Below are 20,862 nucleotides of genomic sequence, written 5' to 3' on the forward strand. Positions count from 1 at the left end.
TTGCATTTGCGTTTGTAATTTGTTATTTTGTTTTCAGAATTGTGATTTGCTTTGCACTTCTCGGCCACCGTAATTTTGTGTTAAAATGATGCAAATGGATCCGTACGTGAATCCGAGCTGTCTGCAGACGACGGCAGCATTGACATCATTCCAGCCATGATCACAGACGCTGCCCCACTCTCCGTTAAGAAACACCTCCACTCTGCCCTCTTTTCTATTGTCGCCACCTGCCAATTGTACCAGAGGTCCTGAAACCACAGAAAAGCAAGCAAAATAGAGAACAGAGCTTAGATTGTGTCACTTAGAGTACTGTGCATCTTCAAAAAGTAGTTTTTTCAGTAGTAGTTTTCCATTTAAGCTTAATACAGGCAGTTAGACGAAAGACATGAATGATTTAAGAAATGTGGTGTGACTGCAGACTTCAGTTTATTTTGTTTCAGACAAAAGAAGCACATCCACCTCAGTCTTGTGTAATGCATTAGGAGTGAAAGAAGCAGGCTCTGTTACTGGCAGTGTAGCTTACACCACAACATGACATGTAAGCACATGATGTTAACAGTCAGTGAAAAGGAAGAATGAATAGTCAGTGTTTTATAGCATCTTAAAATGAACATGAAATCAAAATAGACCTTTTATTATTTATTTACATTCTTAATACACATTCATGCACATCTTAATACACATTCTTTTTGTATGCAATTCCTCAGTGCACGTTACAGAAAAAAAAGCTTTCCTTTTCAGTTATCGTCTTGAATATCTGTCTTGATACCCCTCCCCTCATTCTCTAATACGTAGCAGCCCAACTTTCACTATCCATCAGCTCCTAATGGATAAAAGTCCTGCGCTGCATTATTCTCATTAAATATCCTTTTTTTTATCCAATGTGTTGCATAATCAAAGTATATCGGGTTGTGCATGCCTTTTCATGTAAAGATGTTAAAGTCAAATAAATAAATTAAATTTTTCCAACAGGCAGAACACACACATACAACATAATGTAGTTGTGTAAGCCTTCATGTTGACAACCACTAACCACAGATCTGCCACTTGTTCAAGAAACTGCTTTTGTGACAGATGGGTCTGTAAAGCTTCTACTCTCCAAAAAAAGGCAATTAATTAATTATTATTATTTATTTAAATGATTGTCTAATTATTATAATTTATTTAATTATTGTTAAGTGTGTGTATGTATGTGTCTATATTAGGTATGTACGTATATCATTTTAAAGTTTTTTTTTCTTTCTGTTTAACATGGTGTTACTGGGTTAGACGCGCGACAACAGACCACACAACACCACCAGGAAGAAGCACAATTCATAACCGATTCGTACAGGTGAGTAAAACACTACAAAACAGCTACAAAAGCAAATTGTGGAAATCTAAAATGATACAATATACTGTACTTTCACAGACTTCCATAACTAAAATTATGACGATTTCCTGCAAAAATGACTACACAGTGCTAAACAGCACAGAGAAGGTAGCCATCGGCACCATCTGTCTGTTGATCACACCTCTCAGCCTCCTGGTCAATGTGCTCATTCTGGTTGTCATAGCTTGCTCTAGGAACCTACGGCAACATCCGTCTTACCTGTTTATGGGCAGCTTGGCATTGGCGGACACTATTGCATGCATCTGTTTCACCATCAACTTCCTGAATTTCCACCTTTCTGACAAATCGTTTGAGCAAACAGAGTATCTGCTTAAGCTGGGTGGCGTGACCATGGCGTTTACAGGATCAGTTGGAAGTCTGCTTGTGATGGCAGCTGACCGCTATCACGCCATCTACAAGGTTTCAACCTACAAGGTGCTGCTGACACGTAAAAGAGCCTTGGTGGCTATTGTGACTTTATGGGTTATGGCTGCCCTCATTTCCTTCCTTCCTCTGATGGGCTGGAGATGTCAGGCTTGTCAATCATGCTCCCATCTCTTTCCATATGTGAATCGTTACTACTTGGGATTCTTTGCCAGTCTTGTGTTGGTGGTGATCGTCCTCATACTGGTAGCCTATGCTCTGATAGTGTGGATGGCCCACAAACATGAAGCCAATATGTCCGCTGAACATCCAGAACTAGCACGTATGCGTGTGGACATCCATTTGGCAAAGACTTTTAGCTGTGTTTTGCTAATTCTGTTAGTGTGTTGGCTGCCTGTCCTTTCCTTCATGATGACAGATGTAGTTGCAACAGAGCTTTCAAAACCACAAAAAAAGGCATTTGCCTTCTGCAGTACACTATGCCTGCTGAACTCAGGCATCAACCCATTGCTATACACTTTGCGCTGTCGTGAACTACGTGCAGTGCTTAAATCATTAGTAGCTAGTGTAAGGGGATGCAAAGGTTGTAGTTCACTAGCTAGTGACTAATACCAGTGTATGGCATTTAACAACGCCTAGCTAATGAACAGAAGTGTTAGCTCCCCCTAGTGTTGGTTTCTAAACAACAACAGCTTTATTTCTGTTTTCAGTTATCATTTCTGAAATTTTGATTAAATATTGTGTAAAATATAATATAATGCCCACTGTATATCGAGCTTTCTGTGCATTTAATTTCTATCTGTAAAAAGAAAACGAATGTAACAAGGAAGAGATCTGAGGATACACAATTTCTGTCTGCTTTTATAATTTTCATTTTCACAGTTTTTTTGTTTGTTGTGAGACATACACAGGTGATTACTGTGAGATATATATCTTTTTTGTTTCCAAGTTTATATATATAGTTTAAAATATTATATTACCATTTAAAATAACTCTTCTTTGTTAATGTATTTTAAATTTAAAATATTTTAATTTATGTGATGAAAAAGCTCATTATTAAGCACCCATTGTGTCACATGATCCTCAGAAATCATTCTAATATGCTGATTTGATGCTCAATAAATATTTCTTATTTTTATCAATGTTGAAAAAAACAGTTCTACTGCTTAATATTTTTGTGGAAACCGTGATACATTTTTTAAGTTAATAAGTTAATTTAATATTAAGTTCAAAAGAACAGCATTTATTTAAAATCTTTTTGTAACAACATAAATATATTTAATATAATTTTTGATCAATTTATTGTATCCTTGTTGAATAAAAGTATATGTTTCGTTTGACAGTAATTGTACTAGTGTAAAAAGTTGCAATTATACTCATAATTGTGATATATAAAGTCTATTAGAATAAAGTGACAATTACAGTAGGTAATGTAAGGTTCCTATAAGGTGGAATCTTCAATTCGTACTGAACGTCCAAAATCCAATGCTACATCAAAGGCTCTAATGTTCTTTATCATACAAAGAAACATTTAAAAAGGCCTAACTTTTTTAATCAATAAAATCATGAATTTTGACTTTGTCATCTTTCATCTCTTAGATAACAATGCTAGCAGAACATTATAAGCAACACACAGCCACACACATTTTGATGAATCTTGCCATTCAAACCTAAGATTTCAAACATACCTATTCAAACATACTCAAAATGTCATTGACTGGGGGCAAAAAGAGTACTGATGTTATATGATAATAGTTTAGATTGAAATTTTTGTTTGGGGAAAATAAATCATGTTTTTCTAATGTTACACTGTCAAATGGCAAAGGTAGCATTGTGGATGCCAAGGGCTACACGATACTTTATTGACATTTAAATGGAAGTTTTTATCATTAAAAGCAAGCACTTGGGAAACTACAATGGCTGCGTTTATTCCTGGCCTCTGTCAACAAGTGACATTTAGATCCCCTCTGAATTTCAGAAAGGGTCAAAGCGGTGCACACACAGAAAATTATATCAGCAAAACGTATCTGCACCGACCTCACACAAAGCCTTACTCACACACTGAAGCGTATGTTGGTGTGTGTTCCAGATAACTCACCAGTACTTTCTGGAGCCAGTGGGACCTCATTGTTTTCTACCCTGTGGCAGAGTATTCCAACATCTTCGTTATGAGAGCAATCATGTCGACCCCACACACTATGTTTACACTCCAGCAAAGAGCTCTCACTGCCTTCACACTCCACATCGTCAAGCAGAATCAGCCCTGTTCCTTCTCCGAAAGCGCCAGCAGGAGCGACATCTGCACCACCCCTACATGGACACACACACACTCATGATAAATTCCCAATAATTTAAAGCTACTTTAAATTCTCCCGCAAAATACTTCATTTATACATATTGATCCTATAGAGACATTCATACGCCCACATTGGACACTTACTACTATTGTATAGGAGGACACTTCTAAGTGAATTTAATTACTAAATCCCTGCAGCCGATTGCAAAACAAACCCCCTTAGGTTAAGAAAACCCTTAGTGATAATATAAACTTAAGGCATTTGATACTGGGCACTAATTTACTGAAGATTGTTGATCTACATTATTAACATTTTTTAATATACTTCTGTTTATTTCTCTATACCTATATATTTAAATTAATGTAACAATGCTGTGAAGTACAAAAACGATATGAAATTATTTATTGTGAGCTTTTGGCAATTGTTTTATTCAAAATTACACTACCATTCAAAAGTTTGGGGTCAGTAAGATTTTTTTTTAACTTTGAACTTTTATTTAGTAAGGATGCATTACATTGATCAAAAGTGACAGTAAAGAATTTTACATTTGTACAAAAAAATTGACATACTAGAATGATTTCTGAAGGTTCATGTGACACTGAAGACTGGAGTAATAGCTGCTGAAAATCCAGCTATGCAATCAAAAGAATAAATTAAATTTTTTAATTTTTAAATGATTATAATTTATTTTAAATTGTAATAATATTTCACAATATTGTGTTTTTTACTGTATTTTTGAATAAATAAATGCAATAAGGACTTCTTTCAAAAACACCAAAAAATCTTAATGTCCCCAAATTTTTTAACAGTATTGTATATTACAAATTTACATACATGACTGCATTACCAAATGTCTTTTATATGAAATCTATGTTAATCAAGGCCCAACTGTTTGAAATATTCTGACATCATTCCTCAGTTTTAAATAATACAGCTACTGTATATATACACAGCTACCGGCAGGATTAAAGAATAGCACCTGAATCCCAGCTGTCTGCAGACCACCTGTGCATGCTGCTCCGTCCAGCTGTCATCACACACCGTGCCCCAGTCCCCAGAGTGATATACTTCCAGACGACCTTCCCATGGGTTATCACCCAATCTTCCTCTCATCGAGATAAGAGCACTCAGGAATGAAAATACCTCACAAGAGACAACATGTGCAACTGCTTCTTTAAAACCTTGCCAAGATGTTTGCAAAAGGCATTTTAGAAAAGGTAGGAGTTAAAAGTATGATGTATTACTCTGAAACCATCCACTGTATATTTATGACAGGGTGTGAACGATTAGTATTTGATATATTAGTTCTACATTGGACTCACCCCAATCCGAGCTGCCTGCAGACCACCTCAGCATCCATGTCATCCCACTGATCATCGCAAATGGTCCCCCAGTGCCCATTATGGAAGACCTCAACTCGTCCCTCAAAGTCCTCCTCCCCACCAACCAACCGCAGCGGCGGTCCATTACCTGAGCAGGCAAACCAGGAATCATGACCCAAAGCCACAAACACTTCAATAAATGTAGTGACACCCAGAATGCTCTGCATGCAGTTATCTCTTTCTGTGAAATAATCCAAAGGTTCTTAACTAGTGGGTTGCAGGTCTTCTCTAATAGGGTCGCAGAGGGCAGTGGAAAAAAGTATGCTAATTACAACTAACCATATAATTATGCGTTATTAGGGTAGCAAAATAAAATCTGAACTTTTAGGTAAAAAAGAAAAGAAAAATACAACCCAGGCTATGTTAAATACTGGTTCATGGAAAAATCTGCTGTTGATATATATACTTTTATTGATACAGGCCTATATACTAAAATTTAGGGTCAGTAAAATTTTTCTATTTAAAGAAATTAATACTTTTATTCAGCATTAAATTAATCAGAAGTGACAGTAAATACATTAATAAAGTTACAAAAGATTTAGACCTGTTCAATTGCTTGGTAACACAAATTGCTAATCAGCCAATCACATGGCAGCAACTCAATGCATTTAGGCATCTAGATGTGGTGAAGACGACTTGCTGAAATTCAAACCGAGCATCAGAATGGGGAAGAAAGGGGATTTAAGTGACTTTGAACGTGGAATGGTTGTTGGTGCCAGACGGACTGGTCTGAGTATTTCAAAAACTGCTGATCTACTAGGATTTTCACGCACAACCATCTCTAGGGTTTACAGAGAATGGTCCGAAAAAGAGAAAATATCCAGTGAGCGGCAGTTGTGTGGACGAAAATGCCTTGTTGAGAGGTGAGAGAAGAATGGGCAGACTGGTTAGAGATGATAGAAAGGCAACAGTAACTCAAATAACCACTCGTTACAACCAAGGTATGCAGAATACCATCTCTGAACGGCAACACGTCGAACCCTGAAGCAGATGGGCTACAGCAGCAGAAGACCACACCGGGTGCCGCTCCTGTCAGCTAAGAACAGGAAGCGGAGGCTACAATTCGTACAGGCTCACCAAAATTGGACAATAGAAGATTGGAAAAACGTTGCCTGGTCTGATGAGTCTCGATTTCTGCTGCGACATTCAGATGGTAGGGTCAGAATTTGGCGTAAAGAACATGAAAGCATGGATCCATCCTGCCTTGTCTCAATGGTTCAGGCTGGTGGTGGTGGTGTAATGGTGTGGGGGATATTATCTTGGCACACTGTGGGCCCCTTATTACCAATTGAGCATCGTTTAAACGCCACAATTTTAAAGTAATTTTAAAGTGTAATAATGTAGTGTAATAATTTGTGTATAACCATACTCGAAATTCAGTGTCCCATACTCTGAATTTTTGCTCTGCATTTAACCCATCCAAGCGCACACACAGACACACACACACTCTCACCTCAGACATGGCATTGAAGGTGGAAGAGAGTGCTGGTTATTCACTCCCTCCACCTACAATCCCTGCTGGTACCAAGACTCAAACCCGCGACCTTTGGATTACAAGTCAGACTCTCTAACCATTAGGCTACGACTGCCCCCTATATTTCACAGTATTGAAGAACTGTTTTTACTGTGTTTTAATCAAATATATGCAGCCTTGATGAGCATTAGGTACTTCTTTGAATAACATTTCAAAAGCTTACTGACTCCCAAAAATGTTGAACAGAAGTGTAAGTATATTTGCATATTGTTTTTATATTTTATCATAATAATGTGGTAATGTGTTGAGTCATCAATTAATGTCCACTATAAAAACTAGGTCCTGAAGCAAAACCAATCACTACGATCAGATATATGCACAGTTGCTGGTAATATTTCATATATAATAATAATAATTCATGTCAGGAACACATTATATGCAGCCATTCTTTCAATTCAAGGGCTAAAATACATAATTTGCTGTCCTGGTAACGCAGCACAGTGCACATGTGTCCGTGTGTCCTCAGATTGTGTCTTCAATAAAGCTCTCAGTAGGCAATCATGAGTTCAGACGCCATTGATTTGCTTTCCAACCTCTTTTCTCATTTTTTCCCCCGTTGTACCTTTCTACAAAAGAAACTATGGCTCTTTTGATTCCACCAAAGAAAGTATGAGCCCCCACTGAAATGTTTCATTAAAATTTCTAATCTCAGTAAGCGCCAATTTAATAAGTCAAAATGAATGGACAAAGCAGCAGCAATAATGGCAATTCAAAGATAACATAATCATCCTCATGATGTTCCATCACACACCCCGTGGTTTTCTGTCTTAGTATTCAGGTAGATCAGACATACTCAAATGACGTCGCTCGAGGGCCACTTTTAGAAAATGCAGGGTGAACAGGGAAGAAATAGAGTAAAATGTGCAGAAACTGACAATTACAGCAATGTCTAATTATATTTTTCATATTTATATCACAACACTGAAGAAAAATCATAGCGTCACAAGTCATTATCCAGACACTGTTTTAGATCTTCAATTCTGTTTTTATGGCAAAATCTGTGGAATTAATTTCAAATTTGACAGAGCTGAGAATAGTCCACTCTTATCGGTAGCTGAAAGCATAATAAAGCATAAAGGGGCATCAACGATGACATTATTTTGATAATGTAATGATTTGCATCAAGATTACAAAAACAAGAGTAAATTAACAGCTAATACTGCAACTGAATGTAATTTAATTATCAGGTTTTACAGCCGGTCTGCACTGCAAGCAAGCAACGAGGTGCAGCACAACACATCATGAAAAAAACAAGACGCTCACATTATAAGCACTTGTAGACAACTTTGTTGATTATAATGGGAGCAGTCTTATTTGCCATATTGCGATGTTCACTTACAATGCAGACACAGAGGCTGAAATTTAATTCTCGAAAACAGACTTTAAATAACCCTGATGATCTTTGTATCCAATTTAAAAGCACTTTTTCTGTTTTATGACAGCTCTGTGGTTTTGTGAGGGCATCTACACTCTTAAAAATAAAGGTGCTTCACGATGCCATAGAAGAACCTTTTTGTCTAAATGGTTCCATAAAGAACCTTCAACATCTGAAGAACCTTTCTGTTTCACAAAAGGTTCTTTGTGGTGAAAAAGGTTCTTCAGATTACAATAAGATAAGAAAGAGATGGTTCTTTAAAGAACCTTTGACTGAATGGTTCTTTGTGGAACCAAAAATGGTTCTTCTATGGCATCGCTTGAAGAACCTTTTGAAGCACCTTTATTTTTAAGAGTGTAGATGCAAGAGTGTTTATTTCACTTAAAAGGTCATTAGCTTCACTGTCACAGAAAGCACACTGACCTTCAGGTGGTGCGCACACCACTACGGCCTCGTTTCCATGGTTACAGTCACTCGTAACAAACTTCCTGCTTCTGCAATCCAGCAGGGATTTCTCATCACCACGGCAGCCAAGGCGGGCGTAGTGAAAAAGCCCGGAGCCGGGGCCAAAATATGAGTGCTGGAGAGCCGTGCCAATCTCACTACAACAAATGGAAAGAAATATGAAGAAGTTATCTCCTCCACTGTTCAGCGACGTGAGTCTTTCCACCCACTTTTAGATGATTTAACAAAGGCTAAATCAAAAATAGACATAGTAAAAAATCAAGACACTGTGAATTTTAATTAATCATTTAAATATACAAATGAGTACCCTTGCTTTGACCACACTGAGAGGCACAGATCCATAAATCTATGGAAAATCAGATCTGATACTCACAGATAAAATAAAGCAGGGCTGAATTTTATTAAATTAATTACATTACAAATTTTTCAAATGAATTGCAATTAATCATGACATATTTGTTGAGAAAAAAAACAATTAATTATAATTCACAGACATTACATTACTGTTTCAGTCGAAGCATCATTTTTTACATTATATTTAATCCATTGTTCTAAATTAATGTGTTAAATTGATAGCCCCAATTAGAAATAAACATAAATTCCCATACCCCAGTCCAAGCTGTCGGCAAACCACACTAGCATCATGGTCTGTCCAGTGTGTGTCACAAACCGACCCCCACTGGCCATTCAGGTAGACCTCCAGTCGGCCACTCTTTGGGGATGAACCTCCTGCTAACCTGACTGCTCCTGAGCAAACAAGTGAGAGATAAATATATATATATATAAGAGTAATATGTGATTGGTTGATAACAGGAACAGAATGTTGATCCAGGAGCATGTCCTACTTAGCAAAGTCACAGTCACCTTTTGTCTCAACTGCACACAGAATGCAAAGATGCTTTTTACACAAGCTTCTTCTTTCTTTAAGAATAAACCTTTTCTAATTTTCCTGAGATACATACAGAATATTCTTCACAAGAATGTCAACCACTGATTTCTAAATATGAAGTTGATGAAGTTGAAGGAAAGTAGGACAACAGTACACATATAGAGATCCTAAAACACTTATTTATCATCTGAAGAATGTTAGAATATTTGAACATCTAAGGCCGTCCCACTAGCTGATTTTCAGTCATAAGCTCCTGTGTTTCTCTCTGCGGGAAGCGTTAACAGCCCCAGAGAGTCAACTCCCTGATGAGTTAATGGATCTGACCCAAACTTTTTTTCTCAGCAGATGCAAAGCCACATATTGCAAACACTGATTGTGTTTTTCTGGAATTCTCAGACACTAAAATGAATAAAATAAAACGGTTAGGGTTGTTTATTAGAAGCGCATCTTTTTCTCATTGAAGCTGTGCATGAATATTCCGCAGCAAAATTCGAAGAGATTCATTGGGTAGATGTGAATTGCTGTTTTTTTCTGTTGTTATTTTGGTGAGTTTCACATTGATTTGCCAAAATTAGGTATTGCAATCTATGACAGGAAACTGCAGGTTGCTGTTTACATAACATTTTAAATCAGTGAACGTGACAGATCTCAGACAGAAAAATGTTGTTTCGACTTGGCTAGTGGGACGCCGCCTTAAGGAATATTATTTTTAAAAATCATATTACAAAAGATCTATAATACTTTTTGAATTTACTCACTAGTGGAGTGTAGCTAGCCACCTTTAATGAAACGCTGTAGTACTCACCTTGATGGCAGTCGCAGTAGGCCCAACCAATGGCCCCTGAACTCTGCCTGAAAAAACACCATGGGTTGGACTCACGGTCAGGATTTCGACAAAAATTGTGCTCTCCAAGACCCCTGCCCGGATACTGCTGCATGTAATCTGGGAATTCGGTCCACTTTAGACAGGGTGAACCCGAGTCGGTCTGAGAAACTGTGCCGTTGTAATAGCCCAGCTCAGTGAAGCCCTCGGAGCAGGACAGAGGAACTGGGGCGAAAAAAGAGAAAAAGGATTTTATACTGTGCATAAATCCGATTTAGTTTTCAAATCCCATCTTCAAGGGTGACTGTTCACACTGATATTTTGCAAGTGATGAAGTCTGATTCGTTTGTTCAAACAGTAGTCAATATCGAGTGTGTCTACTTAATATGAGTATCAGCCATGACCTATCTATCTATCTATCTATCTTGAGACATTTAAAGAAGTAACTGTTATTCTGCATGCACAAAAAAAATTTTTTAGGTTTAGTTCCAAGAGCGCTCACTATCTACCAAAATCCTTCCTAAAATCCCCTTCTAGAGTCCAAAATAATAATCCCTGTATAAATTGCCAATCTGTAGAGCTGCAGATGCAGCTTTTCAATATGGCTTTTCTGCCAGCATCTTGTATCTAACAGCGGCCCTTTTGTTTATCTCTCCGGAACACCCAACTTGGCCTCCACATCTCCTCCAAGCCATGAGCACTGATTCCTCAGGCCCTGGGCAGGAGAGTTAAAAGAGAGAGAAAGTGGACATCTGGATGCCTCTTTCAGCCTCCTTTTCCAGCATAAAGGACGAGGGATTAGACAAGGCTGCGCTCTAAGCAGGTGCTGAGAAGCTGAGATGAGCAGCCAATAAAGCAGCAGGGAGCCGAACTCTCACTGACCTGCCCTACTTGAGACTCACCAACAAGAGCTCCACCACCTGTACAGGATTTAAAGGCACAATTATTTCAAGCTTGCACCTTTTATTAAGGAAAAGTTATGGTTTCTACACAGATAACAGGGAGTGTTCTCAAAACTTCGACTAATGTTCTGTTAAGGTTCTCTCAAAGTGATGAACAAATGTTCTTCCAGTCACATTAATAGTAAAGACAAGCTTCCAGTGACAAGACAAGTAATTTGTCTGTCCAAACCGAAAAGAAAAAAAATCTGCATGACGTGGCACCATCACAGCTAAATTGTTTGATTTTTAATATAGACCAGGATTTTAAACCAATGAGATTTCACTGTGGGCAGGGCTACTTAGTGCACAACAAAACAAACAGAAAATAAGCAAGTGGACAAAAATGCAAAAAAAATAAAATAAATCAATTAAGTTTTATACAGCTATTCACAATGCATATGGTTCCAAGGCAGCATTACAAAGAAGAGTTTATTACAAACAGTGAGCAGCTAAAGGCGACGGTGAAAAATAAAAATCACTAAGATGATGTTTAAGCACATAAGAAAAAAAGAAGAAGAAATTAAAAAAATAAGAAATGATTGGGAAAATGACTGAAGGAAACAGAAGTCCTCACACGATTATGCCTGGATCATAGATAGCTGGATGGAAAATCAGAGCTGGTCTTCTTCCAGAATACAAACTTGATTATGTTAACTCGATTTTGGGGTTGTAGCACTGTGAAAATCAGGATCAAATTGCATTTCTCATGTAACATCATACACGCTTTGAATGGCTAGATAAAGTGTCGGAAAGTTTATTAGTGGAGCTGTTCTAAACTTTTAAACAGTTTGAACACAACTTTACTTTACTAATGGGGGATTGAGTGTTTGAGTTTAGTACTGTGCTGATGCATCTCTCGCCGGATGACTGAACACATGGAGAGAGCAGAACTATGGGAAGCACTCATGGAGAGTTTAGATGGTGAGGTCCATATGGACTGTGAAATGCTGCAGACATTGCACAAAAAAAGCCTCAGAGAGATGTCAGCAGATTTTCCACGTCTGTCTGCAATTTTTGAGGAACTTTGCTGTGAGTTGGACCCAAAGACAGCCACAGTTCCTTAAGTCCCAGAATCCAGCACTACATGACTTAGCAGAATGCCTTTCCCAGCCTGTCACCAGAAAGCTCTGTAGATATGAAGGGTCCTCCACCTTCTATTTGCCTTTGAAATCACATCACCGACAGTAGAAAGAACAGGCTGTTAATTCACAGTCACGACTAGCACGTCTGCAGTCTTCTTTGTCTGCATACTCATACGACTGCACTTTCTGAGCTAGGCTGTCTGCATTCAAGTGACATCAGAAAAACATATATTACCATGGAACAGTGTGTGCGTGTGTGAGTGTGTGTAAGAGCAGCAGTAGATTAATGTCTCCATCTGCAAGCTCAGACAGACTCAGTGCAATCAGGGCAGAGCTGAATTAGACATATTAAAAAAAGGATGGCGGAGAGCACTCTCAGAAAGAGTTGTGCCAACCTCAGGGAAATCGTTCTCTGCGTTTCTACTTAATTGGATGCATAAAGATGTGTGGGCAGGAAACGCCATAATGCTGTCGATAAAGTGTCTGGAACAAACTGAAAAATATTTCATCTGTAGCGAGTGACACAGAATAAAAAGCATTTAATAATTTTTTTAATTAATTTTCATTTTAATTAGTATTTTGTTTTACAGTAAAGTATCTAAACGTCCTTTTAAACCAGATCAATTTTCTTGAGAAGCAAAATTGTGTTAGATAATTAGGTTTGTTTTCAGAGAATATTTCTTTAATTAAGACTATTTTTCTTACTCCACTAGCAATCTTGTTTTAAGACTAACTCTAATAAAAAGTTTTTTTTTTTTAAACTTAAAATACTAGCAAAAGTATGGGGTTGGTAAAATTCTTTCAATTATTCGAAAGTAGTCTCTTATGCTATACTTATGTATATCAAAAATACACTAAAAACAGCAATATGTGAAATATTATTTACAATCTATTTTAAAATGTAATTTATTCCCGTGATGGAAAAGCTGAACTTTTAGCAGCCATTACTCCAGGCTTCAGTGTCACATGATTCTTCAGAGATCATTGCAATATGCTGAAATGGTGTTCAAGAAACATTTCTAATTATTATAAATGCTGAAAACAGTAATTGCTGCGTAATATTTCTGTAGAAATCGTAATACACTTTTCTAAGATTTTTTGATGAAAGTTCAAAGGAACAGCATTTATTTGAAATATAAGTCTTCAGTAACATAATAAATGTCTTTACTGTTACTTTTGATCAATTTAATGCACCCTTGCTGAATAAAAGTATTAATTTATAAAAATAAAAAATACTGTATCAAAACGTTTGAATGGTATAGAACATCATAGAATCTTGGTGTGGATTGTTTGACTTGGCCCAGTAACAACTTCACAACCATACAGAACACCTTAGCAACAGCCTAACAACCACCCAGAACATCTTAGCAACAACACAGCAACACCCTAGGAGCAACTGACAACACGCCAGCAACACAAAAGCAACTTTTGCACAGGCAAGAACAACACAGATTCTTTAGAATATGTACAATGTCCTTTTTTCCTTATAGTAAATAGAAATAAATGTAGACCATAAATGTAATCTATAAAAATCTTTATTTATTATTCATAGACTATCTTCTTCACCTATATTGCAGCTCTTGAATCAAACATTTTGATTATGGTGCAGTTTTGATGTCACGACATTAAGAAACACTGAATAATTATTGACATTTGATGTTATTGACATCCAACCTGCACAATAGGTGCCACATTTGATATTGTTTTTAGAATTAATGGTGCATTTATTATGCCTTTTGTTATATTTAGAATTTTACAGCCCCTGGTCATGATAAACTAAGATTATATGGAAATCTCCATAATGATTCTTTAAAAACAATCGTGCTCCACAGAAAACAACAACATTATGGGTTTGGAATGTTATAAGGATGAGTAAATAATGATAGAATTAACTATCCCTTTAGGACTGATACATTCAGCTTACATTTGAATCCTTAAAAGAGAACAGATAGACATCTTCTGCATGATGAACTTCTTTTGAGGTCCACAAAAGAAAGAAAAAAATACAGGTTTGGAATAACATGAAGGTGAATAAATAATTTTTAAAAAAATCATTTTTTTAATGAACTATTCCTATAAAGAATAAGAGTTCAAACAGCTAAAACTTCACAATAAAGTCTGTCCCCTGTTGTCCTCTCATATAAAAATCTACCCACATATTTGTTTAGAACTGTTTTCGCTTGTAAAGGGTGCTAGATATGTGCATATTTCTTCTGCTTTAGACAAGACTGCAGAAATCAATATTATGGATAGAGGACTTGTGGATTATTGTTTTGTTTTTATCAGATGTCTGGACTCTCATTCTGATGGCATCCATTCACTGCAGAGGATCCACTGGTGAGCAAATGATTTAATGGTAAATGTCTCCAAATCTGTTTGATAAAGAAACAAATTCATCTACATCTTGTATGGCCTGAGGGTGAGAAACTTTTCAGCAAATTTTAATTTTTAAATGAACTATTCTTTCAAAACCCCTTTGTTTCTAGCTGCACTGCACACAGTCATTTTTCAAACACGTCTACAGATGAAAACATGGTATTGACTTCAGTAATTCATGACCAATAAACTGATCTGAGGATTAAGCATCACCAGCAGCAAGGCTAATTGTATTATAGATAACAAGCTCCAGTTATGCGCCCTGATATTTGTGCTCATCTCAACCCACTCAGGTCAGTTACGGCCATAATTGCATCCGTCATTCTCATTCCACAGCAACAACTGGGGCCAGACTGGCACTGTCCTTGATTATGTTCCTTTCCCCCAAACAGAAAAATATACATTAAACAAAACCCTTGATTTAAACAGCATCTTTGTTTTTGACTCCCATTTGGCTGTCCATTTCAAATGACACCTATACAAGAAACAGCTTGTGGTAATGGAGTATAGCACAGATGAGTGAACATATGACCAGGTGTGTCTTACTGACAGCTGCAAACACAAGAAGGCTCACATCAACCTTGATGTCTAGCCTATAGCACACATCCGGTGTGCTGCTGTTTTTTTGTATCCCAGGAGTCTAATTGCAAATGCACATTTTAAAATGCACGCAGATATTTAAAATCAATCCGGTGTATGACACTATGTCAGCAGCATAGCCCTTCAACAGATTTGCTGGTGCTGTGAAATTTTCATAATCAAGAGGAGCATAAAGTCTCTAATGGAGCACGGCAGGTATATTACGCATTAATTCCTTCCCATAGTGCTGTTGTTTCACCGCCCAAACAGATGTTAAGATACTCCAGCTCTGTAGTGGATGTGAACTGAGATGAAGGTACAATTGTCTAGCTGTTAAATAACGCTGATGCCTTTCTCTGCAATTTTTTTTTTTATGATATGCTAGCAGTGATATGCTAGGAGTGGTTTAGTTGGTAGTACCACAAAATGAAAAAGCATGAAAGTTCAAAGCATTTCTGTTGAATCTTTCACAACTGGATGTTTCTTTGTCTTCTGTGCTGAACTGAGTTTGGAGACTTCTGAGTGTAGATATGCTCTATTACAAAAAATCAACCATTCTTTTCAAACAATCCTAATACTGAATTCTTCTCCACATCCCCTGAAATACCATTATGTGTGTGGGTCAATAATTGTATTCTGGCACGCTCATCAAACTCATTAGTCTTACAGCAGAATATTGGTCAGTGTGTTGTATTTTAGAATTCTTGTGGTTTGCAAGCTCTGAGCTTTGTGCATTCACAATGGAAACAGAAAAAAAGGGTAATAAATGATAACTGAATTTAAACATCTAATAATCCTCCATGTACAAACCCCATGTTTAACGTGTATCATTTAAGCAACATTTCCTCCCTACAGCATGGCAGATCCTCTATTAGAGGGAGGTGGCTTTGGTGGAATCCATTAAACAGCATGTGAGTGTTTTATTGCACAATGACAGATAGAAGATGCTGAACTAGATTTGGCCAAAAAGTGCACTTTGAAATCATGCTGCATTAATGTTAGTGGCTCAAAGCAATACAAATAAGAGCACGCAAAAGCACACATTGTGTTAGCAAATCTAATAAAGCCATTTAGGTGTATTTATTCCGCGCTATTACTGAACAGCCCTAAAGGCGCATCTTACCTCCAGTAAGACTGCAAACACACCGAGCAGGGCGAGCATCCTCCACACTCTTGGATCCATCCCTATCTCCGGCTATGGGTCAGTGTCATTTTCCGGTATTAGAAGCCACCTCCGGAGCAGGGTGTATTCGCGAATGAGCGCTGTTCAAACGGACTGAATGGCACAACTGCGCGGATGGCGTTTAAGAGCGTTGGTTTCCAGGGTGAGTGATGCGATGCTCCGTGACCTGCCGTAGGTTGATATATGATGTTTAATCGGTGTAGTGGAGTAGTGTCATGGACGCACACACCCTCGTAGCGACCCACGCGCAGCGCTACGTCTCCAAGCGCTCACGTACCCCGTGCGCGCAGCACTGATGAACCAGCAGCCAACAAACTGGGCGTCACTGCTGCCTTAGTTCAGTCCTGGCAATAATAATAATAATAGCATATAACAATTTGTGAAATATGTGTCTAAATGGACAATTAAAGTACTGTTCTATATTGTTATTATTATTAGTATTAAGTGCAATAATAAGTGAAATATTATTATTTTGACCCAACTATGCAATTACATTTTTCGCGAATATAGACCGCTATAAATAACGAAGTACAGTAAAAAAAAAAAAAAAAAAAAAAAATTTTCGAAGATTGTCATGTCCACTGGAGTAAGTTTTACAAGAATTACAAAATGCAATGTTTAATTCAATGTTTGCTATTTCTTTGTAATTAATTGTGAGATTTAGGCTATTAGCCATTTCTGAGTGAAAATTCTTTCAAAAATATTTTTATCATAGTTTACAATGTGTAAAATTGTAAAATGTTACAGTGGTTCCCTTTCAGTCGTCACTCTCGACGTCACGTCAGATGACCGACGAAATTGGGATCTCGCTTAGAGAGACCAATCCACTTCCAGTGTAAACTAAACGAGCCAATGCACATTGGCATGCGATTATTGCATCCAGCTGCTGCTGATCACAGCATGAGTATAAGTAGGCAGCAGATGCAGCGCATATTCAGCTTTTCGCTTCGGAGCCGAGCGGTTCTATCGTTCTGCTCCTGACCTTCTACGTAGAGTAAAAACTACAGTCAAGCACGCTCTTCGTGGGCTCTCGTGCTAGTGGACGGCGCTTCAGCGGCGGTCGTTTTCCTGTGTCGAGTGGGTTGCACACAACAGGCTGCACTACCCCTGTGTGTGTTGCAGACGGCCATCTCCCCTGTGCTCCTCAGCACATTAAAAGAGCAATTTCCATCTAAAAGAGCTTCATGGGTGGAACGTCTTTTTAAAGACGCGTCTTTTTAAAGATGTCGTACCATCCGTGTGTTTCTGGGTTCTGTCGTTACCTGGTGCCGGGTGATGGTCACGATCACTGCCTCTTGTGTCTGGGCACGAAGCATGCTGAGGTGGCTTTCGTGGATGACTCATGCTCCCATTGCGGGGGTATAACCATCTCGGAGTTGCGGACTGGACTCCGTTACCTGCAAAGGGGCGGAGTGCCTGTGCCACTGCCTAGATCTAGGGTTCCCTCTGGTGGCAGCCGGGGGCGCCCTTTTTCTAGCAGTGGGCAGAATGGTCTTATGGTCACGGTGAGGAATTCCCCTCCGGGGATGCCCCAGCCAGCCGGCACTCCGAAACCAGCGGAGCCCTCGAAAGAGCAGGCTGGACCCTCCCGGGGGGTACCACCTGTTTCTTCCGAGGCTCCCCCCGACGATCGGATGTCGGTTGCGGCATGGGAGGGTGAGCCGGATTTCTCTGGGGATGAAGATCCGTCAGCGTTGCCGCCCTCTGGGCGGTCAGCGGTGCCGGATACGGACCCGGAAATTATGGCTATGCTTTCCCAGGCCGCCAAGAGTGTCGGGCTCAAGTGGAATCTTCCACCGCGTCCCGAACCCTCAAGGTTGGACGATTGGTTTCTCGGGGTGGCTCGTGCTGGTTGGACGGCACCTTTCACTGCCAGAAACCGGCCCAGTGGCTCATCCTCCCTCACCACCCTTGATGGTGGTCCAGCGCAGGGGTACGGGCATGGGAGGGTGAGCCGGATTTCTCTGGGGATGAAGATCCGTCAGCGTTGCCGCCCTCTGGGCGGTCAGCGGTGCCGGATACGGACCCGGAAATTATGGCTATGCTTTCCCAGGCCGCCAAGAGTGTCGGGCTCAAGTGGAATCTTCCACCGCGTCCCGAACCCTCTCCCGGGCCTGTAGGCACTCGTCGGCCATGATCGGCAGTGCTTATACGGCCTGTAGAAAAGCTGCGTCCGCCTTACACGCTTCGGCGTTATTGCAAGTGCACCAGGCTAAGGCACTGAGGGACTTGCACGAGGGTGGACACGACCCGGAAGTTCTCAAAGAACTCCGCACCGCTACGGACCTCGTGCTACGACGAAGGTTACGGCGCTGTCTCTGGGTCGTGCGATATCCACTATGGTGGTCCAGGAGCGCCATCTCTGGCTGTGTCTGGCTGACATGCGCGAGACGGACAAGTCACTGCCAGAAACCGGCCCAGTGGCTCATCCTCCCTCACCACCCTTGATGGTGGTCCAGCGCAGGGGTACGCGGGAGTTCCCTAGGTGGAGCGTTCAGTTGCGATGCAGTTGTGTCCAAATGCTGCTACCACTTGGCGGGGCACTCAAAGAACTCCGCACCGCTACGGACCTCGTGCTACGACGAAGGTTACGGCGCTGTCTCTGGGTCGTGCGATATCCACTATGGTGGTCCAGGAGCGCCATCTCTGGCTGTGTCTGGCTGACATGCGTCGCGATAAAGCCGGTTCCTCCAACCGATATGAGGTCGGGGTTTTACAGCCTTTACTCCATTGTACCCAAGAAAGGCGGTGGGTTGAGACCTATCTTGGATCTGCACGTCTTGAACCGGGCCCTTTATAGGCTCCCGTTCAAGATGCTCACGCAGAAATGCATCTTCAGGTGTATCCGTCCCCGAGATTGGTTCGCAGCGATCGACCTGAAAGACACGTACTTCCATGTGTCGATCCTTCCGCGCCACAGGCCATTACTGCGGTTTGCGTTCGAAGGGCGGGCATACCAGTACAAGGTCCTGCCCTTCGGGCTGTCCCTGTCGCCCCGTGTCTTCACGAAAGTTACGGAGGCAGCCCTTCTTCCAATGAGAGAACAGGGCATTCACATTCTCAACTACCTCAACGATTGGTTCATACTCGCTCAGTCTCAGGATCAGTTGTGCGAACACAGGGATTTGGTACTTTCACACCTCAGCCTGTTGGGCCTTCGGGTCAACTGGGAAAAGAGCAAACTCTCCCCAACGCAGAGGATCTCTTTTCTCGGTATGGAGTTGGACTCGGTCGAACAGACAGCACGCCTCATGCAGGAACGTGCTCAGTCGGTGTTGAACTGCTTGAATACATTCAAGAGCAGGATGGCGGTCCCACTGAAACAGTTTCAGAGTGCTCCTGGGGCATATGGCAGCTACGGCGGCGGCCACGTCGCTGGGGCTGCTCCATATGAGACCGCTGCAGCACTGGCTCCATGGCCGAGTCCCGAGGTGGGCGTTGTAACCCGGCACTTTCTGGGTCCAAGTTACACCGGCCTGCCGCCAAACCTTCACCCCGTGGTCAGACCTTGCATTTCTCCGGGCAGGAGTGCCCCTAGAGCAGGTCTCCAGGCATGCTGTGGTTTGCACGGATGCCTCAACCACAGGCTGGGGGGGCAACGTACAACGGGCTTGCAGTGTCAGGGGTCTGGACGGGGCCCCAACTGCACTGGCACATCAACTGCCTCGAGTTGCTGGCAGTGCACCTTGCCCTGAGCTGCCTCAAAGGGATCTTACGAGGCAAGCATGTACTAGTCCGCACGGACAACACAACGACCATTGCGTACATCAACCGACAAGGTGGTCTGCGCTCCCGTCGCTTGTTGCAACTCGTCCGCCACCTCCTCCTCTGGAGTCAGAAGCATCTGAGGTCGCTTCGTGCTGTTCACATTCCTGGGCTGCTCAACCGGGCAGCCGACGAGCTGTCCCGAGCTGCACACTCGGGAGAATGGCGACTCCATCCCTAGACGGTACAGCTGGTTTGGAGACGTTTCGGAGCCGCTCAGGTAGACCTGTTTGCCTCTCCAGAAACCTCTCACTGCCAGTTGTTCTTCTCCCTGGCCGAGGGAACACTCGGCACGGACGCACTGGCACACAGCTGGCCGGCGGGGCCTTCGCAAGTATGCGTTTCCCCCAGTGAGCCTTCTTGCACAGTTGCTGTGCAAGGTCAGGGAGGACGAGGAGCAGGTCCTGCTGGTGGC

At 40.7% G+C, this 20,862-nt stretch overlaps 1 protein-coding gene across 1 annotated transcript in view; it reads right to left on the minus strand.

The window, feature by feature from the left end:
* Positions 1-16,682, minus strand: part of LOC107561821 (neurotrypsin-like) — a 22,817-nt gene extending 6,135 nt beyond the window's left edge. The window contains exons 1-10 of the mRNA XM_016246318.1: positions 16,623-16,682; positions 11,424-11,441; positions 11,185-11,236; positions 10,504-10,746; positions 9,418-9,556; positions 8,768-8,946; positions 5,376-5,523; positions 5,033-5,179; positions 3,855-4,066; positions 107-248 (exon numbers count right to left, since the gene is read on the minus strand). Of these exons, the coding sequence (XP_016101804.1) occupies positions 107-248; positions 3,855-4,066; positions 5,033-5,179; positions 5,376-5,523; positions 8,768-8,946; positions 9,418-9,556; positions 10,504-10,746; positions 11,185-11,236; positions 11,424-11,441; positions 16,623-16,682 (1,340 nt within the window). The remainder of the gene's footprint in view (positions 1-106; positions 249-3,854; positions 4,067-5,032; positions 5,180-5,375; positions 5,524-8,767; positions 8,947-9,417; positions 9,557-10,503; positions 10,747-11,184; positions 11,237-11,423; positions 11,442-16,622) is intronic.
* Positions 16,683-20,862: the final 4,180 nt, after the last annotated feature.

This window comes from Sinocyclocheilus grahami, unplaced genomic scaffold (genome assembly GCF_001515645.1).
Source record: "Sinocyclocheilus grahami isolate Dianchi unplaced genomic scaffold, SAMN03320097.WGS_v1.1 scaffold794.1, whole genome shotgun sequence".
Lineage (NCBI taxonomy): Eukaryota > Metazoa > Chordata > Actinopteri > Cypriniformes > Cyprinidae > Sinocyclocheilus > Sinocyclocheilus grahami.